This window comes from Pantherophis guttatus, chromosome 4 (assembly GCF_059756535.1).
Source record: "Pantherophis guttatus breed Tessera chromosome 4, ASM5975653v1, whole genome shotgun sequence".
In the NCBI taxonomy this organism is placed as follows: domain Eukaryota; kingdom Metazoa; phylum Chordata; class Lepidosauria; order Squamata; family Colubridae; genus Pantherophis; species Pantherophis guttatus.
In genome coordinates this window covers 52,542,002-52,560,532 of record NC_142066.1, presented here as the reverse complement: position 1 = coordinate 52,560,532, position 18,531 = coordinate 52,542,002, and the positions used below count along the sequence as shown (strand labels likewise).

Genomic DNA, 18,531 nt, shown 5'->3' with positions numbered 1-18,531 from the left:
TTAAAATAATTCCTAATTTACTAGTCAGCAAAAAGCATGTACTGCAAATATATAATTCATGTTTTGAGACACTATGAGAACCAGAAAAAAAAAAAGATAAAGTTTCTCTTGTAGTTTTTAAAGGGACATTTTAGGATGTTCATTGCAGGTTTAGAAATACAGCCGTTTTGGTTGTGGTGGGTCTTTTGGTAATATCTTTGTAAATCTTATCATTCTTCTAGAAATATATTGGTTGGTTCAATATTACAGTATTTAAGAAAAATAAAAACTGTTAGAAAATCCTAATAACAGAGGCATATGAGCAAAGAGGATTAGAAAGCAAAATTATGTAAATTGGGAAAAGTAAGTAACAAATTGGAAAAGAAATTTATTATTCTGACAGAATATTTGCACTATTATTTCTCCAAGATCGTAAAGTTAAAATCTAGGGAGGGTGCTTAAGTGGGTGATGAAAAGGAAATAAATTTTAAAGCAAAAATACTTTTTAGAAGTGGGTAATTCAGATTACTATGTTTGCTGAAAAATAAAAGAGACTTGAGTTTTGCTAAAATAAAATCAGCAGAATTCCAGTAAATCTCTCACCTTCCATTTTGTTTCACAGCAGCACCTAGTCAGAAAGCTTCGCTCCAGGGTTCAGGGATTCCACTGAACTTCAGAAAGGAAGGAAGATTCCCAAATAGGCAGGTTTCAGATTCAAAAAAAAAAAAAAAAGAGCTGGGTTGCATTGCAATAATGAGATGACAAGGACAGGAAATGGTTAGAAGTTGTGTAGAAACAGGGCGCCCTCAAGCTGTGAGGAAGGTCGTCCAGTGAATGTAAATCATATTCCCTAACCATGATAACTGTAGAGTTGTTATTATTATTCATTCCAGGCTACAATTGCTTTCCAAACTACTGTTAAAGGAAACATAATTCCACTAACCCTAAAAGTACTTTTTCATGACGCTTTTAAAAAAAGGATCTTGAATCTGATAGGGCTTAATTCAGTCAGAAAATAGTACCTCCTAATCAGAAAGCCCTCTATTTTGTCGGACAGAATAAAAATAAGTTTGTTTCTTCCTTCCTTCCTTCCTTCCTCCCTTCCTTCCTTCCTTCCTTCCTTCCTTCCTTCCTTCCTCTTTCTTTCTTTCTTTCTTTCTTTCTTTCTTTCTTTCTTTCTTTCTTTCTTTCTTTCTTCTCTATTAGGATTTGGTAAAAAAAAAAAGTTCCTCAGATTGTTATTCATTTTATATTTGCCACAAGTTTTTGTTATTTTAAATCTAAAATAACAATTGGAAAGCTCGGCCTGTTTTTTCAGAAGTAAATTCCATTGATAGTTACAGCGCATACAGTTCTGCCATCCAATATTCATCACCACTCTCTGTTCCCAATAATCTCTGGTTGTGGCAACAGCCCCACTTTGCAAAAGTAGAGAATCAGTCCTAAGGGGGCACACACCGTTACCATGAAGCCTTGGCTGAACCTGTTGAGTCCAGCAGTCAACTGAGCGGTTTAGAAGCGATATGTTCTTCTCTTGAAAACTGAGCATTATATGGGACATTTGGCAGTACACAGCCAGGCATCAGGCCACCAGAGCTGAAGTTAATATGTCCACAAAGAATCCTAACATTCTCTGGAACCTAGTTGAAAACCAGTAAAGGAGAAAGGTAGTCATGGTTACAATTGGTTGACAGTTGGAATGTCATGTGGGTGAGGAAGAGAATTTTTTGCTCTTTTTTCTTCCGTATGGACAGAAGGCTGTCTAGGCCCGGGTAGGAGGAAGGATGGGCTCTCTCTTGCACTATGCAAGGTGGCAACCCTTGGTTAACTCTTTTTCGCTGCATTGTCCTTCACTTACTCTTCCCTGCAAGGTTTGTGCAGAATGGTTTCATGGCCCCAGAGCAAGGTATATGGCATCTTATAAATTGTGTGTATAAGGCAAAGGTGGAGAACTTCTAAGGAGTTGAGTAACACTCTACTTCTTGATTCTCTGCAAAAGGCCTCCATATTCCTCTAAAAATGCTGAGAGCACCAGAAGGAACATGGCTGATTTGGGAGTGGTGGGATCCATTTTCCCCAACAAAAGAGGGCAAATCATGATAGTTCCCACTTTAAACACTTGAAAGAGCCTTGGTAGTACAGTGGACTAAAGCACTGTTATTAACATCTGCTGCTTGCAATTACTGCAAGTTTAAATCTCACCAGGCTCAAGGTTGACTCAGCCTTCCATCCTTTCAAAGGTAGGTAAAATGAGGACCCAAATTGTGGGGGCAATAAGCTGACTTTGTATAAATATACAAAAATATGAAGGCTATTGCTTAATGCATTGTAAGCTGCCCTGAGTCTCCGGAGAAGGGCGGCATATAAATTAAAGCAAAAAAAAAAAAAAAAAAAAAAAAAAAAACCACTTCCCAAAAGCAACAGAATAATTTACACAATGAAAAAATAATGCAAAATGCTGTGGATTTAGTAGTATATGTATACATTCTAATATTGTATTTAATTTGGAAAATGAGAGTTGTTGAATTATAACATGATCTAAAAGCTGCAGGCCTTTAATGCAAAAGCTATGTTCTTTAAGCACTAGATAGATAGATAGATAGATAGATAGATAGATAGATAGATAGATAGATAGATGATATACTGTATAGATAGGAGGGAGGGAGGAAGAGTGTTTCTGTATATAACATATATCCACGTACTATGTTACTTATCCCGTATTTTTGCTCAGAAAACATACTATTTGTTTATTGCTCCCTGTCTCCCTCCCTCATTTCCTTCCTCTCTCCTCTCTATTTTTTATTATTCCTTTCAATGTTCTTATGATTGAATCAAAATAACTTGTTTCCAACCTAGTAAATTTCAAGTTAAGAGAAAGCATATCCTTAAAGTTTCTTAGAGCAGAATCCTTGATTTTCAATGTACTGGTTTTATTTTTCTGCCAATTCTCTGGACTGTTTTATAGTTTTATTTGTACCACAATTTTGTATTTAAATTTACAGCCCATGATTAGGATTACACTTTCTTGCAATAATAATTTGTTTTATTTTTATCTTTTATCTTAATTTCTTTTGGGTTTATAGGATACATTGCACATGACAGGAATCCTTTATGGTGCCTCTGTTTGTTTAATTATTCTCTAATAATTTATCCTGATTAAGTTTTTCTGCTTAGAGTCAATATATGGAATTAAAAGAACAATCTGAGAAAGCAATGCAAAAGATTAAAGACTAGATCTTTATTTCCCTGAACTACATTCAATTACCCTTGGAGTAATCTTGGGGGTATAGGTATTTTTTTTTCTTTAAAAACATGGTTCTCCTTGGAGATTTATCAGTAGTTTCTCAGTTAAAAGGTTCCTAAATACTTCTTTGCTCATAGATAGAGTTTGCTCATCAGTGTGAAGTCTTTGTCCCATCCTGCAATTACATGGTATGGGTATTTTCTTCCTCAGCTTGAATAAAGCAATGGCAAGACACAAATGACCTGTGCAATGCCCTTGATCCATTTTTTTAGAATCCTAGAATTACCTGAAACATCCAGCAATTTTGTGGGAAAGGAATTCTTAATACAAATGTTCAACCATTTGTATTTATTTATTATTTATTTATTCAATTTTTTTTATCCCACCTAACTCAAGTCAGCAAATATATGTAATGTGGCTCCTGTTTTCTCCACAACAACAATACTTTGCATTGGGTTGGGTTGGGCTGAGAGACAGTGATTGGACTAAAGTTATCCAGTAGGCTTTCATGCTTAAAGTGGGAATAGAACTCAGCACCTTAACCACTACACCAAACTTTCCGCCGTGACCTCAAAACATGGTTATTTGGCCTGGCCGGATTGGACTGAAGGGTTTTTTTAAAAGGGGATTTTATTGGTTTTTATATTTGAATACTAAATTTTATGTGTTTTTCTATTGTTGTGAGCCGCCCTGAGTCCTTTGGGAGAGAGAGCGGCATACAAGTTTAATAAAATAAATAAATAAATAATAAACTACCTCAAGCATTTATTGGTTTTGAGGCTTCTATACTAAAGTTCAACACATTAATGTGCACATTAGTTCCCCAGAACAGATTCATAAATACCAGACCTCATTCCCAAAATAAGCTACCTACAACCGAAAGCATCAAAGAAGATTTTCTCTTTTTTTTTTTTTTACAGCTGGGTAATCTAAGAGCTAGATTTAAAATTTAATACTTTAGAAACAATGCCAGCTGGCGGGCCCGTGGGGGAGGGCCTTCTCTGTGGCTGCCCCAGCTCTCTGGAACCAGTTACCTCCTGAGGTCCGGACCACCCCCACCCTATTGGCCTTCTGAAAAGCGGTGAAGACCTGGCTTTTCTGGCAGGCCTGGGGCCGTTGATCTCGCTGTTGCGATCTTGTGAGATCTGGCCATGAATGGTGTGAATGGGTTTTAATGTTTTAATTTTTAAATGTTTTTATAATGTTTTTTTTAAAATGCATTGTAAGCCGCCCTGAGTCTCCGGAGAAAGGCAGCATATAAATTGAACTAATAATAATAATAATAACAATAATTTTTCAACTAAGGTGTGTGGGTGGTGGGGGGGTGGGAGAACCCTGAAGATTTATCTATGCTGACTATGGGTTAGTAATCAAGCACATATGAAAAATACCAGGTTTGGAAAAGTGTATGATTATAGGATGCAGCAGAAATAACTATTAAAAGTGCACATACGTGGATTTTTTTGGCTCCATATACAGTCAGTTGCTGCCTCTGAAGAAAATGCTATTTATTATCCAAAAACCTAGTTTGTAAAATATTAATATGGAGCAATAAAAGATTTCAAGTAGTAATACTAGTGCTTTAATAATTAATTTTTTTAATAGTAAGCAAAATCTTTCCTGATAACTCCAGGACAATGGCTGGCAGATAATATATGAAAAGCCTGGAAGCATATGATTTGATTAAACTAGGTTTGTCCAAAAGTAACAGATAGGAGGTCAAAAGCCATGGTATAGTGGTAGCTTGACTCACAAGGCAAAGTCTATGGCTCCTCAACTGATGGAGGATTAAAGTAACTACTCAGGAATGAATTGAAAAATATTTATGAAAATCATTTAATCCAGTAGTTCTGAACCTTTTTTTGCACCAAGGACCCCTTTAAATATTGTTTGTGGCCACAGACCATGGCCAGGGAACTTCAAGACTTAATTTAAGATTTAAATCATAACATTTCTTCAAGCATTCATGGAACCCCAATGACGACATTGTGGTCGCTGAGAACTACTCCTTTAATCCTTAGCACTGCCCACGATGGAACAGCCACAGCAATTTTGTTCCTTTTGTCCTTCATAGTTATCTCGGCTTGTGTCTCATTAATAATCTCTTCTATTGCTGAACAATATAAATCTTTTATCATTACATATCTACCTTCACAATGATTGTTGGATGATGCTAGATGACATTATAAATCATGAGGGAGGAAATGGCCACTGAAGTCTTTGCTCTTTATTTATTCTGAGTCACTTCCTTTCTTTCCCATGTGGGATTCACTAGTGTTTTTCTTATTTCTTACCAGGTAAGAAGGAGGGAGGGAGGGAGGGAGGGAGGGAGGGAAGGAAGGAAGGAAGGAAGGAAGGAAGGAAGGAAGGAAGGAAGGAAGGAAGGAAGGAAGGAAGGAAATAGTTTTATTTGATTAGTAATCTTAAGAGCTATAAATTATAAAATAAATGTTTGTTTATGTTTTATTAAATTTGTATACCGCCCTTCTCCCGAAGGACTAAGGGCGATGAACAGCCAAAAATTAAAATACATACATAGAAAAATTAAAATAAATTAAAAACAGAATTAAATCAGTTTGGCTTCCCTAAATTTTTTAAAACCCTTTACCCATAAAATAGCCCATTAAAATTTTAAGCCAGCCCGGCTTGCTGGAATAAGAAGGTCTTCAATGCTCGGCGGAAAGTATGGAGGTCTGGGATCAGTCTTATTCCTGGGGGTAGCTCGTTCCAGAGGGCGGGTGCCCCCACAGAGAAGGTTCTCCCCCTGGGGGTCGTCAGTCAACATTGCTTGACCGACGGCACCCTGAGGAGACCCTCTCTGTGGGAGCGGATTGGCCGGTGGGAAGTTATCGGTGGCAGAAGGTGGTCTCATAAGTATCCAGGCCCTAAGTCATGGAGTGTTTTAAAGATGAGAACCAATACCTTGAAGCGCACCCGGAAGACCACCAGGAGCCAGTGTAGCTCGCACTGGAGAGCTGTTACATGGGAGCATCAAGTCGTCCCCATAATTACCCGCGTGGCTGCATTCTGGACCAGCTGGAGCCTCCGGGTGCTCCTCAAGGGGAGCCCCATGTAGAGAGCGTTGCAGTAAAATAAATGGATTTGTATGGATGTGACTTTGTGAAATCTGCAGTATAACACGTGTATAGCAGTATTTTTTGCACTATAAGATGCTCTGGATCATAAGATGCACCTAGCATTTGGGGAGGAAAACAAGAAAAAAAATCTGCCTCTGCCATCCAGCATCCATTGCTATTCATCTGGCTAGCATCCTTGTAGCAAACAGCAAAAAGCCTGGTCAGTTTCAGCACATTATTGCAGCCTGATTTAGCACGAACTGCTGATTGGCAGTTGAATCAGCCTCCCAGAATACCACTGATCAACTTTTCCAGGGATCGGCGCCGCCTATCACCACCTCTGCGTTTCCTATTTTTTGTCTCCACAAGCACCATTTTCGGCCTCTGCATGCCCCTTTTTCAGCCTCCATATATCCTGTTTTCAGGTGTTTTCATTCCAGGTGGCGGGCTTTGCCGCTGCCGTCTCTTATTCCCACCAATCACTGCCACCAGCAGTGGCAATTGACAGTAGTGATTAGTGGCAATAGGCAGCAGGGATTTCTGCCTGGAATGAGCCAAAAATGGGATACAAGGAGGCAAAAAACAGGGCACCCGGAGGCTGAAAACGGGGCATGTGGAGGCCAAAAATGGGGTACGCAGAAGCTGAAAATGGGTACACAGAGGCCGAAAATGGATGAAGGTGTGGGCTGGCAGGTGTGTGGGGCTTCTGCAACATTCACTCTATAAGACACACATACATTTCCACCCATTTGTGGGGCGGGGGGAGTGTGTCTTATAGACCGAAAAATACGGTAATTTTTAAAAATCTACAAAAAAAGAGCTTATTTTGGTGAAATGAAAAAATTTGCATCAGGGAAATTGATGTAATAAAAAACAATATCAAGACAATTTGCATTGAGAAGTCTTTGGGAAATGTATGTTTAACTACCATGTTTTCCGCAAAATAAGAGTTTCCCCTGATAATAAGCCCAATCAGGCTTTTGAGCACATGGCAATAAGGCCAAGTGCTTATTTCAGGGCTCAAAAAAAATATAAGACAGGGTCTTATTTTGGGGAAAATACGGTATGTATATTAGGGGAAAGTGGTAACTAAAACTTTTATTGTTTAAAAACATGCTAGAAACATATTTTTAAGTGGCAAAGTTTTGAAAGTAAGCATTTGCCCATTATCTCCCAGATCTAATCTGAATAATAAACATATAATACTTTTATTTTCCCTGCAATAGGAAATGGAGTGGACGAAACACAGTATTCTGTTAAGTTAATTAAAAAGAATTATATATATGGCAACATTAATCATAAAGGTAACATTTTATGTTTTTAATGAAAAACTTAAGACGATGCAAGGAATGTATCTGTATTCTGGAAACAGGAATTTCTTGGAAAATCAAGGAAATAAGCTCAAACAAATTATTTGCTCATAAAAAGCAAAATTCTTTAGGGCAACTAAAACCAAGAATGTCATTTTATGTTCTATAACTGGAGCAGACCCCAAGGATCACTTATTTAAAAATTTCAAATCCTTCATATTCCAGCCTCAGTCATCATTACCTGAAAATTATCAGCTGAAAATATTTCTAGTGCAGCCAGTAGGATTGTGGTAACAATCCACAAAAACAATTGAAATGAACCAAAGTTCACCTCTAGGAAAAAGGCAACCCACAGTTGGGATGCCATAGCAGAGAAAGCTCTTCCCCATATCATCCCTAAACTCCAGGACACTGAAACTACTGCTGAAAAAAGAAAATAGTGTGTTTTTAATAGCAGACTGAAAAAAATATTTTTAGAATATAAAGCAAAATATAGAATATAAAGCAGGAATTTGGATCCTGAAATCAACAGAAATTAGAGTTAAGAAAAAATAGGCAATTCCTCCCCCGACAAAATAACAACATATAGTCTCTTAGATCATTATTCCCTAAGATAGTAGATCTGTATATATCACTACAGACTATAGAAGAAACCAAAAGTTTTGCCTTTTCTACCACACAAAATCTATTGCCATAAAGCAAATAAGTGTAGGTATGCAGATCAATCCTTTCCAACTATTTCAAGCAAAAATTTCCCAACACTAGGCTTTGAGTATTGTGGAATTATTTTGTGTTCAAAGCAATTATTCTGAATGCGAAGTAATCCTGTGTTCAAAACCCTTGCCCAAAGCAATCGATTTCACAATCAAATCAGCAGTTTCACGCTCAGAATAGGAGATTGTATAAAGAAAATAGTTTTAAACAATAGTGGGGGTGAATAGGCTGAGAATATTTATTCATGATGGAAGACATTAAGGCCAAAGTTTCTTGGCATCAGGAACATGAAGATATGTGGACATCAACTCCCAGAATTCCCCAGCTAGCATATATTCTTAAAATTCCCCAGCCACCAGTCATCTTAAAATTGCTGAGGTTGAGAAAACCTGATTTAGGCCAGTGAGTCCTACCACCAGCTCAAAATACAAATCCAAATTAAAGCATCCCTGACAGATGGCTGACTAGTCCTCATAAACATTTTCAGTGAAGTTAGGGGCCATCATTTCTCTGAGCAATTGATTACATTGTCAGATTGCTCTTACTCAGAGAGATGTAAGTTCTCCTTCACTGGATGTGTGCTCAAGGGGAAGCTAGGGAAGCTTTAATTTTTTCTGTGTTGTCATTTTGCACAATAGCTATGGAAGATGCCTGTTTCATCTTCTTCTGCAGTCAATGTTTATGTCAGAGTGCACAGAAACAGCCCCTATCTTGTCTGCATGGATTTGTCTCTTTCACAAAGTGAAGTTATAGACCCTAACTATCTCTGGATTGGACCAAATGGACAGAACCTAAAAAGTAAGTTACATTTTTATCAAGAGATCAAAATATTCATTTGTTTTGAAAACTTATACTATCAAAATGGTCCTGCAAGCTCTATCTATTTATTTATTTATTTATTTATTTATTTATTTATTTATTTATTTATTTATTTATTTATTTATTTATTTTATTTATTTATTTATTTATTTATTTATTTATAATATTTATATGCCGCCCTTCTCCCAAAGGACTCGGAGCGGCTCACAAGATAAAATAACAATAAATATCACATTAAAAGGTCGATAAAAACCCCAACAATTAAAATAAAACTCCCAACAGATCAGGCAATTTGATTAAAAAGCCATGTCTTCAGGTCCTTGCGGAAGGAACGGAGGTCAGGGGCCGTCCAGAGCCCAGTGGGTAGCTCGTTCCAGAGGGTCGGCGCAGCCACAAAGAACACCCTCATCCTGGACGCCATCAGCCAACATTGTCTGGTCGATGGCACCCAGAAGAGTGCAAGCACCAGGCGGTGGGAGGCCGGTAGGAGGTGATCCTGCAAGTACCCCGGGCCCATGACATGAAGGGCTTTATAGGTTAATACCAGCACCTTGAAGCAGATCCGGAGGACCACCAGCAACCAGTGCAGTTCACGCAGGAGAGGTGTAACACGGGAGTAACGGGAAGCTCCCGTAACACCCCGCGCGACCGCATTCTGGACCAGTTGGAGCCTCCAGGTGCACATCATTTTGTTCTGAAAATGTTATAGCTCTGCATGGCATACAAGGTACATCAACAATATCAGTAATAATAACAACAATGCACAAAAGCTGTAAACATGGTGCTTGGAAAAATATGTTTTTTCCTCAAATTCAGCTGGTAGAGGTGTGAATCAGGAAGCAGAGGCAGGAGAATCTCCAGCAGTCTGGCCAATTCCAAAACAAACAGAAGCAATGAATGAAATTGCAGGAATGTGAATCCCATCAGTTTCCAAAGTGCCTGTGAAAATAAAAATCAAGGAGAAAGAAAAATAGTTTAGAATGATCCTCGCATAACAAAACTCATTCAGAGGCCACTCTAACTCACAACAGTGGGTTAACTTATGTCCTCAAACTGCAGTCATCAATTACAATCCAGGTACATGGCACCTGACTTGCAATTAATTAATGTTGCAGCATTCCACAGTCATGTGATCATCATTTGTGAGACTTCTTTCCCAGCTACAATCAAAGCTAGCAGGAGGTCACAAATTGCAAGCCTTTTTGACTTAAAGACCCACAGTGATTCACTTAACGATAGCAACCAGAACTGCCAGAATTTCCATTGCAGTCACATGATCTCATGCTTTATAACTGCATCACTTAGCAATGGAAATTCCAGGCTCAATCACGCACACGCACACGCACACGCACACTTGCAAATCATAATATCTGAACAGTTATATACTGAAGGAGACACCCTTCAAGTATTAGGAAAAACTACTAAGAGCCTTGAATGCCACTGTTAAACAGGAAACAAAATTGAGATGCCTCCTAAAAATGTGATATTCAACCTTTACTTTCCAAGGGCTGCTGTTTTAAAAGCCAAAGTTAAGATCAGGTGTGTCTAACCTGTAACCTGCAAGCTTCATGCAGCCCTGGACACACAGTAATGAGCCCCACAAGATTGTAAACTTTTAACATATGATTTTTTAGTAGTAGTTACTTTATTCTATATTTTACATATAGCTCAAGACAATTCTTCACTCAGAGTAGCCCAGGCAAACCGAAAGCTTGGACAGATCCAAACTTGAATTATGTTGACTTGGCTTCTCATTTCTGTTGCAGGAAAACAGTATGTGAACCTCACAGAAACTGGGAAGCTGATGTTGGTTGGTTTTAAGGAGTACATGTCTGGATCTTATATGTGCACACTTTCTTACAGAGTTTTTCGAAATGACATGCAAGCAGAAGAAGAAAGATTCAAGACCTATAAATTTATGGTTTATGGTAAGCCCTATTCTAGGCTGTGCTCAGTTGCTCTTCATTAGACTAAGCTTTAGATCCAAATAAAAAAACAAACATTTTAAAAAGTTTGGATTTTCAAAATGTCTATAATCCATCTACTAAACAAACTATTTAAAACAAACTATTCCATTAGACATACTCTAGAATTTTAATTGTATGAAAAATAGTAAACTTCGTTGGAAAATAAAAGATTCACATTAAAATATAATGAATTGCACAAATGCACTAATAAAAACTTTATCATATGCTATAACTTTTTCTGCACTGGAAAAGATGTGCAGGTAATATTTTTTTCTGCTATGAGTTGGAAAATAGTTCAGGGGCAAATTAAGAGGTTGGTTGCTATGAAAATATAGACTTCAGGCAAAGAATTCAGTAAGAAGTACTTCCTCCAGCCCACTCACCAAGCTTCAGGGCCAACTCAACATGATGGAAATATCTCCCAGTGTTTTTCTTATTAAGGTTTTATGTCCATATAAGAGTCTGAATTTGATTGGAACAATTGTATCAGAGAAAGAGAGTGCTTAATTTTTTCCCTGTGGGCCACTGTTCTAATCAAAAGAATCCCTTCCCTGTAAATATGTTTTCAAATGCCTATGCATTTTTTCCATTATAATGAGTAAATAGCTGAAGAGATTCTAACAGAACAAATGTTCCACTAGAACAATATTGAAAAGTTCTTTTCCTCTATCTCAACCTTCTCATAATTGTTCTGATCTAATTAAGAAACCTTCCTCTTCTGTTTCTTTCCCAAGGTCAAAAACAACTTTAGGACATCCTGTTCACCCTTCAAATGTAAACAGTAGTCTGCGTGGAAGGGGAGATGGACAACATAGAACCATCATGCCGCTAGATGGCACCCACTACCCTCCAAATAAAAATGCCCCAGATTTGAACAGCCAAATTTTACAATATTTTTTTTTCTTGTGAAATTACTATTTTGGGTTGCTTAATTTTTAAATTTAAAAATTGTGTATGAGCATGAGATACTTCTTTTATAAAACATTATGATTCCATCCTTTTTGATGCCTGTATTTACATGATATCCTGAATTTCTTAACTGGTTAACAGAATCCAGTTCCTGCATTCCCATAGCATGTAAGATCCAATTAAATGTGATTAGCACAATGCTAAGAAAATGAATTGGTTTTCCACAGTACATAGAACCAAAAAAATATCAGTCCCATTTTCACCTAGTATTTTGTCTGATTCCAAGCAGATTATGCTATTTTATGTTGCACTAAAAACATGTAAGCAATTATGTATTATATTAAAAACATACTAATCTCTTCAGTTGTTCCAAAATGATAAACCTCCATTAACTCAAACCTTCAGCAGATTTTTAATTGATCCCTGCACCTCTGCCTTTTAAAGCAACTTGAGCTGCAGATCATACTGGGCAATTTTTGTAGTTCATACTGAGAAATATATATATAATGTAACGTTATGTTATTATTATATTATATTATATTATGTTACATTGTGTGTATATCAATCAAAAGCCACAGCTAGATCTTAGGGCTAAATCAGCGTTTCTCAACCTCATCAGTTTTAAGATATTGGACTTCAACTCCCAGAATTCTCCACCCATAATTACATCTTCACTGAAGTGCCTGTTTTTAGATTTCTTTTCTTTATTGTGACATCTATATGCTAGCCCAAGTATCCTCTGGAACATGCGTATTTAAGTAGCAGGCAGAAATATATACATATACACAGACATTATTTATGAAGTTATTATTTTTTCCATCCTTCTTGAGAAACAATGAGAAAAAGAAAATAAACCACGCTATCCCAAAGTAGCATATTCATGGATTTCAACTCATCAGTTTGTCAAGATGGTACATAGATACTTCAAAAGGGCACTTTCTCAAGGAGAATGCTCCAGATTTTTACTCTGTATTGAATTTCGAATGCAGGTAGATAATAAACTAAGAATTATGAAGAGCAACAATATATTACTTTCCCAGCCACTAACATTCTGTTTCTTTCCTTGTCCCACTTATTGAAGCATATCGAGAACCAGACTATACTTATCGTATATCTGTTCATTTTACAACCAAAGAATGCAAACTAGCAGCTAATAGACAATTCTTTGAAGAACTACAGAAAATCTTGAATAATTTACTTGATTATCTGAAATGCCACATCGTCGATTCATCATACAGATGTTTTTCTGTCAAGCGACCCAAACATGGATTAGTAGATGAACTATTCATTGTTTTTCAAGGTAATATAAAAGTGATACTTATTTTTCCATCATAGTTTTTATCTTATCTGGACATCCTGTGTGGAGCTGGATTGTGGGGAAAAAGTCTCTGTTCAATATAATTAGGTTTTCAGTGCCTTTCTTATTGATGGTATAATTTCATCAAATCATAATCCCTTTAATTTGGCTCTGTGTCCTTGCAAACATCCGATTTTGTCCATTTGATACAGGCATAGCTGCTCTCATTCTGTTGCTGAAGTGAGCTGTATTAGTTCTTCCCTTTCAAAATTCCAAGATTGAGTCACTCCGAAATATATTCTCCTGAATTCAGTCAAAAGAGGTTTGCTATGGATAATCCATAGAAAACTGTGAACAGAAAATTACCGCAGTCTAATTATTATCACCAGAGCGTCTGCTGTATTTGGGGGGGGGGCTGTCACAGGCTAAAACTTTTTAATTCAGCATCAGCAAAAATTCTATACTTCTATTGAAAGTCCAGCTGAAAGATAGAATCTGTTGCACTGCTGAGATGAAGTGATGGTATGACTAATCTGCACTATGAGTGGAGTATATGTCTTGAATTCATTGCAATTTGGGGGCCATAGAAAAATTGGGAAATACTTCCTCTGGAAATTTTGACAGCCAGTATGAAAATGCTTCTTTCAGTTGCTGTCCATGGTACCTAGTCAGATAAAGTGGGACTCGGACAGATTTTCTTTTTCCACTTCCATCTGCTTTCACTGTAACAATTGGCTTTACATGTTTTGGCTTGGGTAACTCAAAGATAAAGATAGATTAAAGGTTATGTCTCTTTTGAATTAATTGTTCTTCCTGGGAACAGCTCTACACAAAGGGCAGTTGTTACAGCCCAGGGAGAAATAGCCTTTGTGGCTGAAATCATAAATCCATACAATTGTGTGTCTCATTTCAATGCCCAGGTTTGAATTCTTTATTATATTTAGGCACAATTCATAGTGAACTATATTTTTATCTGCAAATGTATATTTCTTTTTGTCACTTAGTAAATCCATTTGCCCCTGGCTGGGAGGTTAGTTGCCGTCAAATTACCACTGACTGTGAAGACATTACCAACAGCCATGTACATAAGGTTAGAGATTTTTTTTCCAGACTTTTTCAAACTGGCATGTTTCTGGATACTCGAAGTACTAAATAGTTTAAAAGGTGTCAAACTGCAGGTTGTGGTTGCAAGACCCTATCACAGGGCCCTGTGATCTCCCTGCAAATTTAACTAACTTTAGCAGCAAAATGCAGAATTCAGTGGTGGGGGTGGAAAATAGGGTACCAAAGCATAGAGATCTTTGAAACCTCAACAATAACCTCAACAAGTTCAAATCTCACCAGGCTCAAGGTTGACTCAGCCTTCCATCCTTTCAAAGATAGGTAAATTGAGGACCCAGTTTGTGGGGGCAATAAGCTGACTTTATATAAATATACAAAAGTATGAAGGCTATTGCTTAATGCATTGTAAGCCGCCCTGAGTCTCCGGAGAAGGGCGGCATATAAATTAAAGCAAAAAAAAAGAAAAGTTGAAAAATATCCAACTCCCATAATTAAAAAGAGAAAAAAGTTTAAGCCTGCCCTGTTCAATGACACTGATGCATCAGCACAATTGCCCTGCATCCCTTAGAGTCTGAAAATTAAAATAAAATTAAGTCATCCTGAACCAGATAAGCTGTGTTCCTACCAAAATAGATAGATAATTAAAAAGTATATACGTCAACACAATGAAGTGTCACAGTCACTTTCTTCAGTGTTATTAAATTAGATTGAGGATCAGATTGCGGGTCATTTTTCTATAAGAATTTATAAATAACAATAAAATCCAATTCAAGATCAGAGAAGCTCATTCTCTCATTGATTGTGTTAATCAGCTTTTAGAATACCATCAAGATTTAATGCCACCTTGTCATAGAAGGTGGGCAGAAACGTTGTTTTGGAGTCCCTGCCCTCTAAACTGAGAGCAAACTCATAATTTCTCACACAAATATATATATCAAATTGTTCAATTCCATTTAGAAGAGGTACCTAAGAGTAGCTGATGGCCAAGACATCTAGGCCCTTTGGGGTTAAAATCAGCACTTTTAATCACAAAAATACCTCAAAATCTATCTGAATTCAATGCAGGGATTTTATCAAAACACAAAATTGCAACACAAGCATTATGTGCCCTGGCAGCATTCCCCCATAAACAGAGAGAACAAAGACCAGACAGGATTGACCTAAAAGGCTTATAGAAACATCAATACAAATTCTTACAGTATTTATTTTATCCACCTTTTTCTTGGGAGTGTGCTTCTGATGTATTCTTACAACTAGAGTCCATTGGAGTTGGGTGCCCAATAAATTTAAATAAATAAGGGTTGTAAAGTGGACTGGATAAGAAACAGCCTTTCCTCCTGAAAATCTGGGAAGGGTGGGATTGGCCAGATGAACTCTTCAGTTTAATTTACCTACAACGAAGCCTGTAAGATCCCAGGCAGCTTACCCTTTGTTTGGCCTTGCATTGCGTGAGCAAGATTTCAGGCTGCTAGGCATCAAGGTTTAGTCCTACGATTTCATTTATTAATGTTCTTGTTTTGATGTTTTAGGCTCGAGGGCTCATTGAAAAGTTTTTCCGTGAACAATGGTACATCCTGAAACATGAGTTTGTGAACATTCCTGCAATCCATTACATAGATCACAGTTTCCAAGTCACTCGGCTAGACAGCTGTCGTCCAGGGTTTGGGAAAAATGACTTCATCCACAATGACTGTGCAAATTGCTGTGGTATTTATTTTATCCATGTGCTTATTTTCCCAAGGACTCTACTTTCAATTTATCCTTACACCCAACTTACCATTTCTGATTGGTCATTGTTTACATTGCAATGGTTAAATCCTCTTAGCTTGTTGGTTAAATCAAGCAAAAGCATTCATTTATTTTGACAAAAACCTTTTTAGGAAAAAAATATTTTTGCTGAATTTGATTTAGGGTTCAGGTTTTCTTTTAAGTTTACTGCCACCTGCTAAAAAGATCTATAGCTACACAGTGTAATGTTCTAAAAGGAATTATATTAAATTGCTACAGATAGTTTTCAAATACTGTTTTGGGTTATCAAAGATTCTCTGCAAATTTACTCAGTTTTGTCACTAAGAAGATTATTCCACTGTATCAAGATCCTTTTAAATCTTATTAGTAGGCTATATGTTTTTTCTGCCTCCAACACACCACCACCCTTGTGTCAATCAATCTGCTAATTTCCATTTGAGCACAGCTCTTTGTGGAGACAGCTAAATATGACTTGAGAAATTCTGACCTCCTGATCGCCTATCAGGATCTTACTATCTAGCCTAGTTGTCCCTTTTTCTTCCTTTTGTTACCTTTATCTTCCTTTGTGAGCTCAGTTCACCGTGTGTTTTAGCCTTTCTATTTTCCTGCCAATATCAGCTACCTCCCAGTAGTTTTCCTTTGTGATTAATACCCAGCTTCCATGTCTGTGCATGTCCTTTGAAAACTCTCCATATACCCCAGATGGCTTCCTGGGCTCTTCTTCCACCACCATCAATATTTATTTATTTATTTGTTGGTTGGTTGATTGATTGATTGTTATTGGAATTGTGTGCAATTGAACTTCCAGTACTGCTAAAAGGAGGAAGAGAAGGAGGAGGAATTATAGCATCAGACACTTTGGGTATCATAGTTTTGTCAAGTTCCAACCTCTGGTGTTCCTCTTGATTGAGGGTTGTCTTTGTTCAGCCCTCTCTATTCAATTTCAGAAGAATTCCTTATTTTTATTAAATCATTTTGCACTCTCTCTTTTAATCTTATCTGTTCCCTCATCTCTTCTATTTCATTAATTGCACCTACCTATTCTGTGTATACACACATTCTCTCATCTCCACTTTAGTAGCCGTCATTTTCACATATGCACTTTTCCTCATCTGCAGCCTTTATTTTAGTCAAATAGGACATAAAACTACAGAGAGCCACAGAAACTGTGGCTTTATATTATTATGCCACTAACATATAAAACATCTTAGTTCTAAATTCTGTAAATAAAATTATAGTGTTACTAAGAAGGGAGGAAAGCTCATTTGGTGTAGGGGTTCAGGCATCAGGCTAGAAACCAGGAGACTGAGTTCTAGTCCCACCATACGCAAAGAGCCGTCTAGGTGACTTTGGGACAATCACTTCCTCTCAGTCCTAGGAGAAAGAAAGCAATGGTAAACCACTTCTAAAAACTTTACCACAAAAACCATAGAGATTTGTCCAAGAAGTCGTCAAGTGTCAACAATGAAATAAAGGCAAAAAAAAAAAAAAAAAGACCAAAAAAAGACCAATCACTTATTCTCTACTTCTTGTCTCATCTTTACTATTCAGTCCTGTCATCCAGCATAAAATTTCTCCCCTAAAGATCAGATTGATTCAGAATGTTGCATAATTTTCTTTTCAGTTCTTCAGTTATCATCCTCATTTACAGCTTTCTACTTTCATATTCACTCACAGTGACCTAGATCACACCAGTCCATAACTTCTGTTGTACTTTTCATCTCTTTCATTCAACATTAAATCTTTACCTTTACTTCCCTGCATGTATTGATAACTCTACTCCATAAGATCACATCGCCTTCATTCATATCTATTGCATCTTTCCCATCTCTTCAAGTTTCACTGAGACACAATATTATCTTTCTCATGTTATTTATTTATATTCATATTATTAATTCATTTTATATAATTCAAACCCATGCATATTTCATCTTATATGTCCCATGAAATTCAAGTATTTCAAAAATGTCAACAATGGGCAGATGTCTTCCTTTCTCAAACTGACATACTATTTATTTATTTCGTTTGCAGTTGCCTGTGACCCTGGGAGTTACAGCCCAAACAATGACATAACCTGCCAGCCTTGTACAAGCATCCGGATTAAACACTATGGAGCAAAATCCTGCTAAATAAAATCAAAATAAGAAAAGGAGAATTGCTGCAAAGCATCTTGTTATCATTTACATCTGTGTCATGTTTAGATGTTATGCTAAATTCAAGATTCTAATTGAAAAACAGTAGTTATACGTTTAGTAGAAGAATTATGTAGTAGAATTTACATCCCATGTTATTAGCAACTGATAAGACAGTATGAAAAATGCCAAACTTCATAATATCTAAACAACATAAATTATATCAGTTGCTATGATTACTGAACAAGAAGTGAAATAGTTGTCTTTCATGG

The 18,531-nt window shown here is 36.9% G+C and overlaps 2 protein-coding genes across 5 annotated transcripts in view; one reads left to right on the top strand and one right to left on the bottom strand.

Annotated features, from left to right (window-relative positions):
* Positions 1–1,615, bottom strand: part of IKZF3 (IKAROS family zinc finger 3) — a 47,984-nt gene extending 46,369 nt beyond the window's left edge. The window contains exons 1-2 of the mRNA XM_034415817.3: positions 1,438–1,615; positions 583–650 (exon numbers count right to left, since the gene is read on the bottom strand). Of these exons, the coding sequence (XP_034271708.1) occupies positions 583–589 (7 nt within the window). The 5' untranslated portion in view covers positions 590–650; positions 1,438–1,615. The remainder of the gene's footprint in view (positions 1–582; positions 651–1,437) is intronic.
* A 55-nt stretch (positions 1,616–1,670) lies between these two features.
* Positions 1,671–18,279, top strand: ZPBP2 (zona pellucida binding protein 2). 4 transcript variants are annotated; one of them, XM_034415821.3, is made up of 8 exons: positions 1,671–1,885; positions 7,527–7,604; positions 8,997–9,122; positions 10,910–11,071; positions 13,101–13,319; positions 14,321–14,406; positions 15,908–16,085; positions 18,159–18,279. In XM_034415821.3, exons 1-8 carry the CDS (start codon positions 1,783–1,785, stop codon positions 18,254–18,256), a joined length of 1,050 nt encoding a protein of 349 aa, XP_034271712.1. In that variant the 5' UTR covers positions 1,671–1,782; the 3' UTR covers positions 18,257–18,279. The 4 variants fall into 4 exon arrangements, with proteins under 4 accessions (XP_034271712.1, XP_034271714.1, XP_034271717.1 ...); XM_034415823.3 differs by having other exon boundaries at positions 8,963–9,122; XM_034415824.3 differs by having other exon boundaries at positions 1,766–1,850; positions 8,963–9,122.
* The last annotated feature ends 252 nt before the right edge of the window (positions 18,280–18,531 follow it).

What these genes read in the sequence shown, in the direction of transcription:
- ZPBP2 (XM_034415821.3), top strand. Translation starts at nt 1,783, where the DNA reads ATGCAAGGTGGCAACCCTTGGTTAACTCTTTTTCGCTGCATTGTCCTT. An exon ending in AAATGGACAGAACCTAAAAA is followed by an intron (nt 9,123 to 10,909) that starts GTAAGTTACATT and finishes TTTCTGTTGCAG; the next exon opens with GAAAACAGTATGTGAACCTC. An exon ending in CTATAAATTTATGGTTTATG is followed by an intron (nt 11,072 to 13,100) that starts GTAAGCCCTATT and finishes CACTTATTGAAG; the next exon opens with CATATCGAGAACCAGACTAT.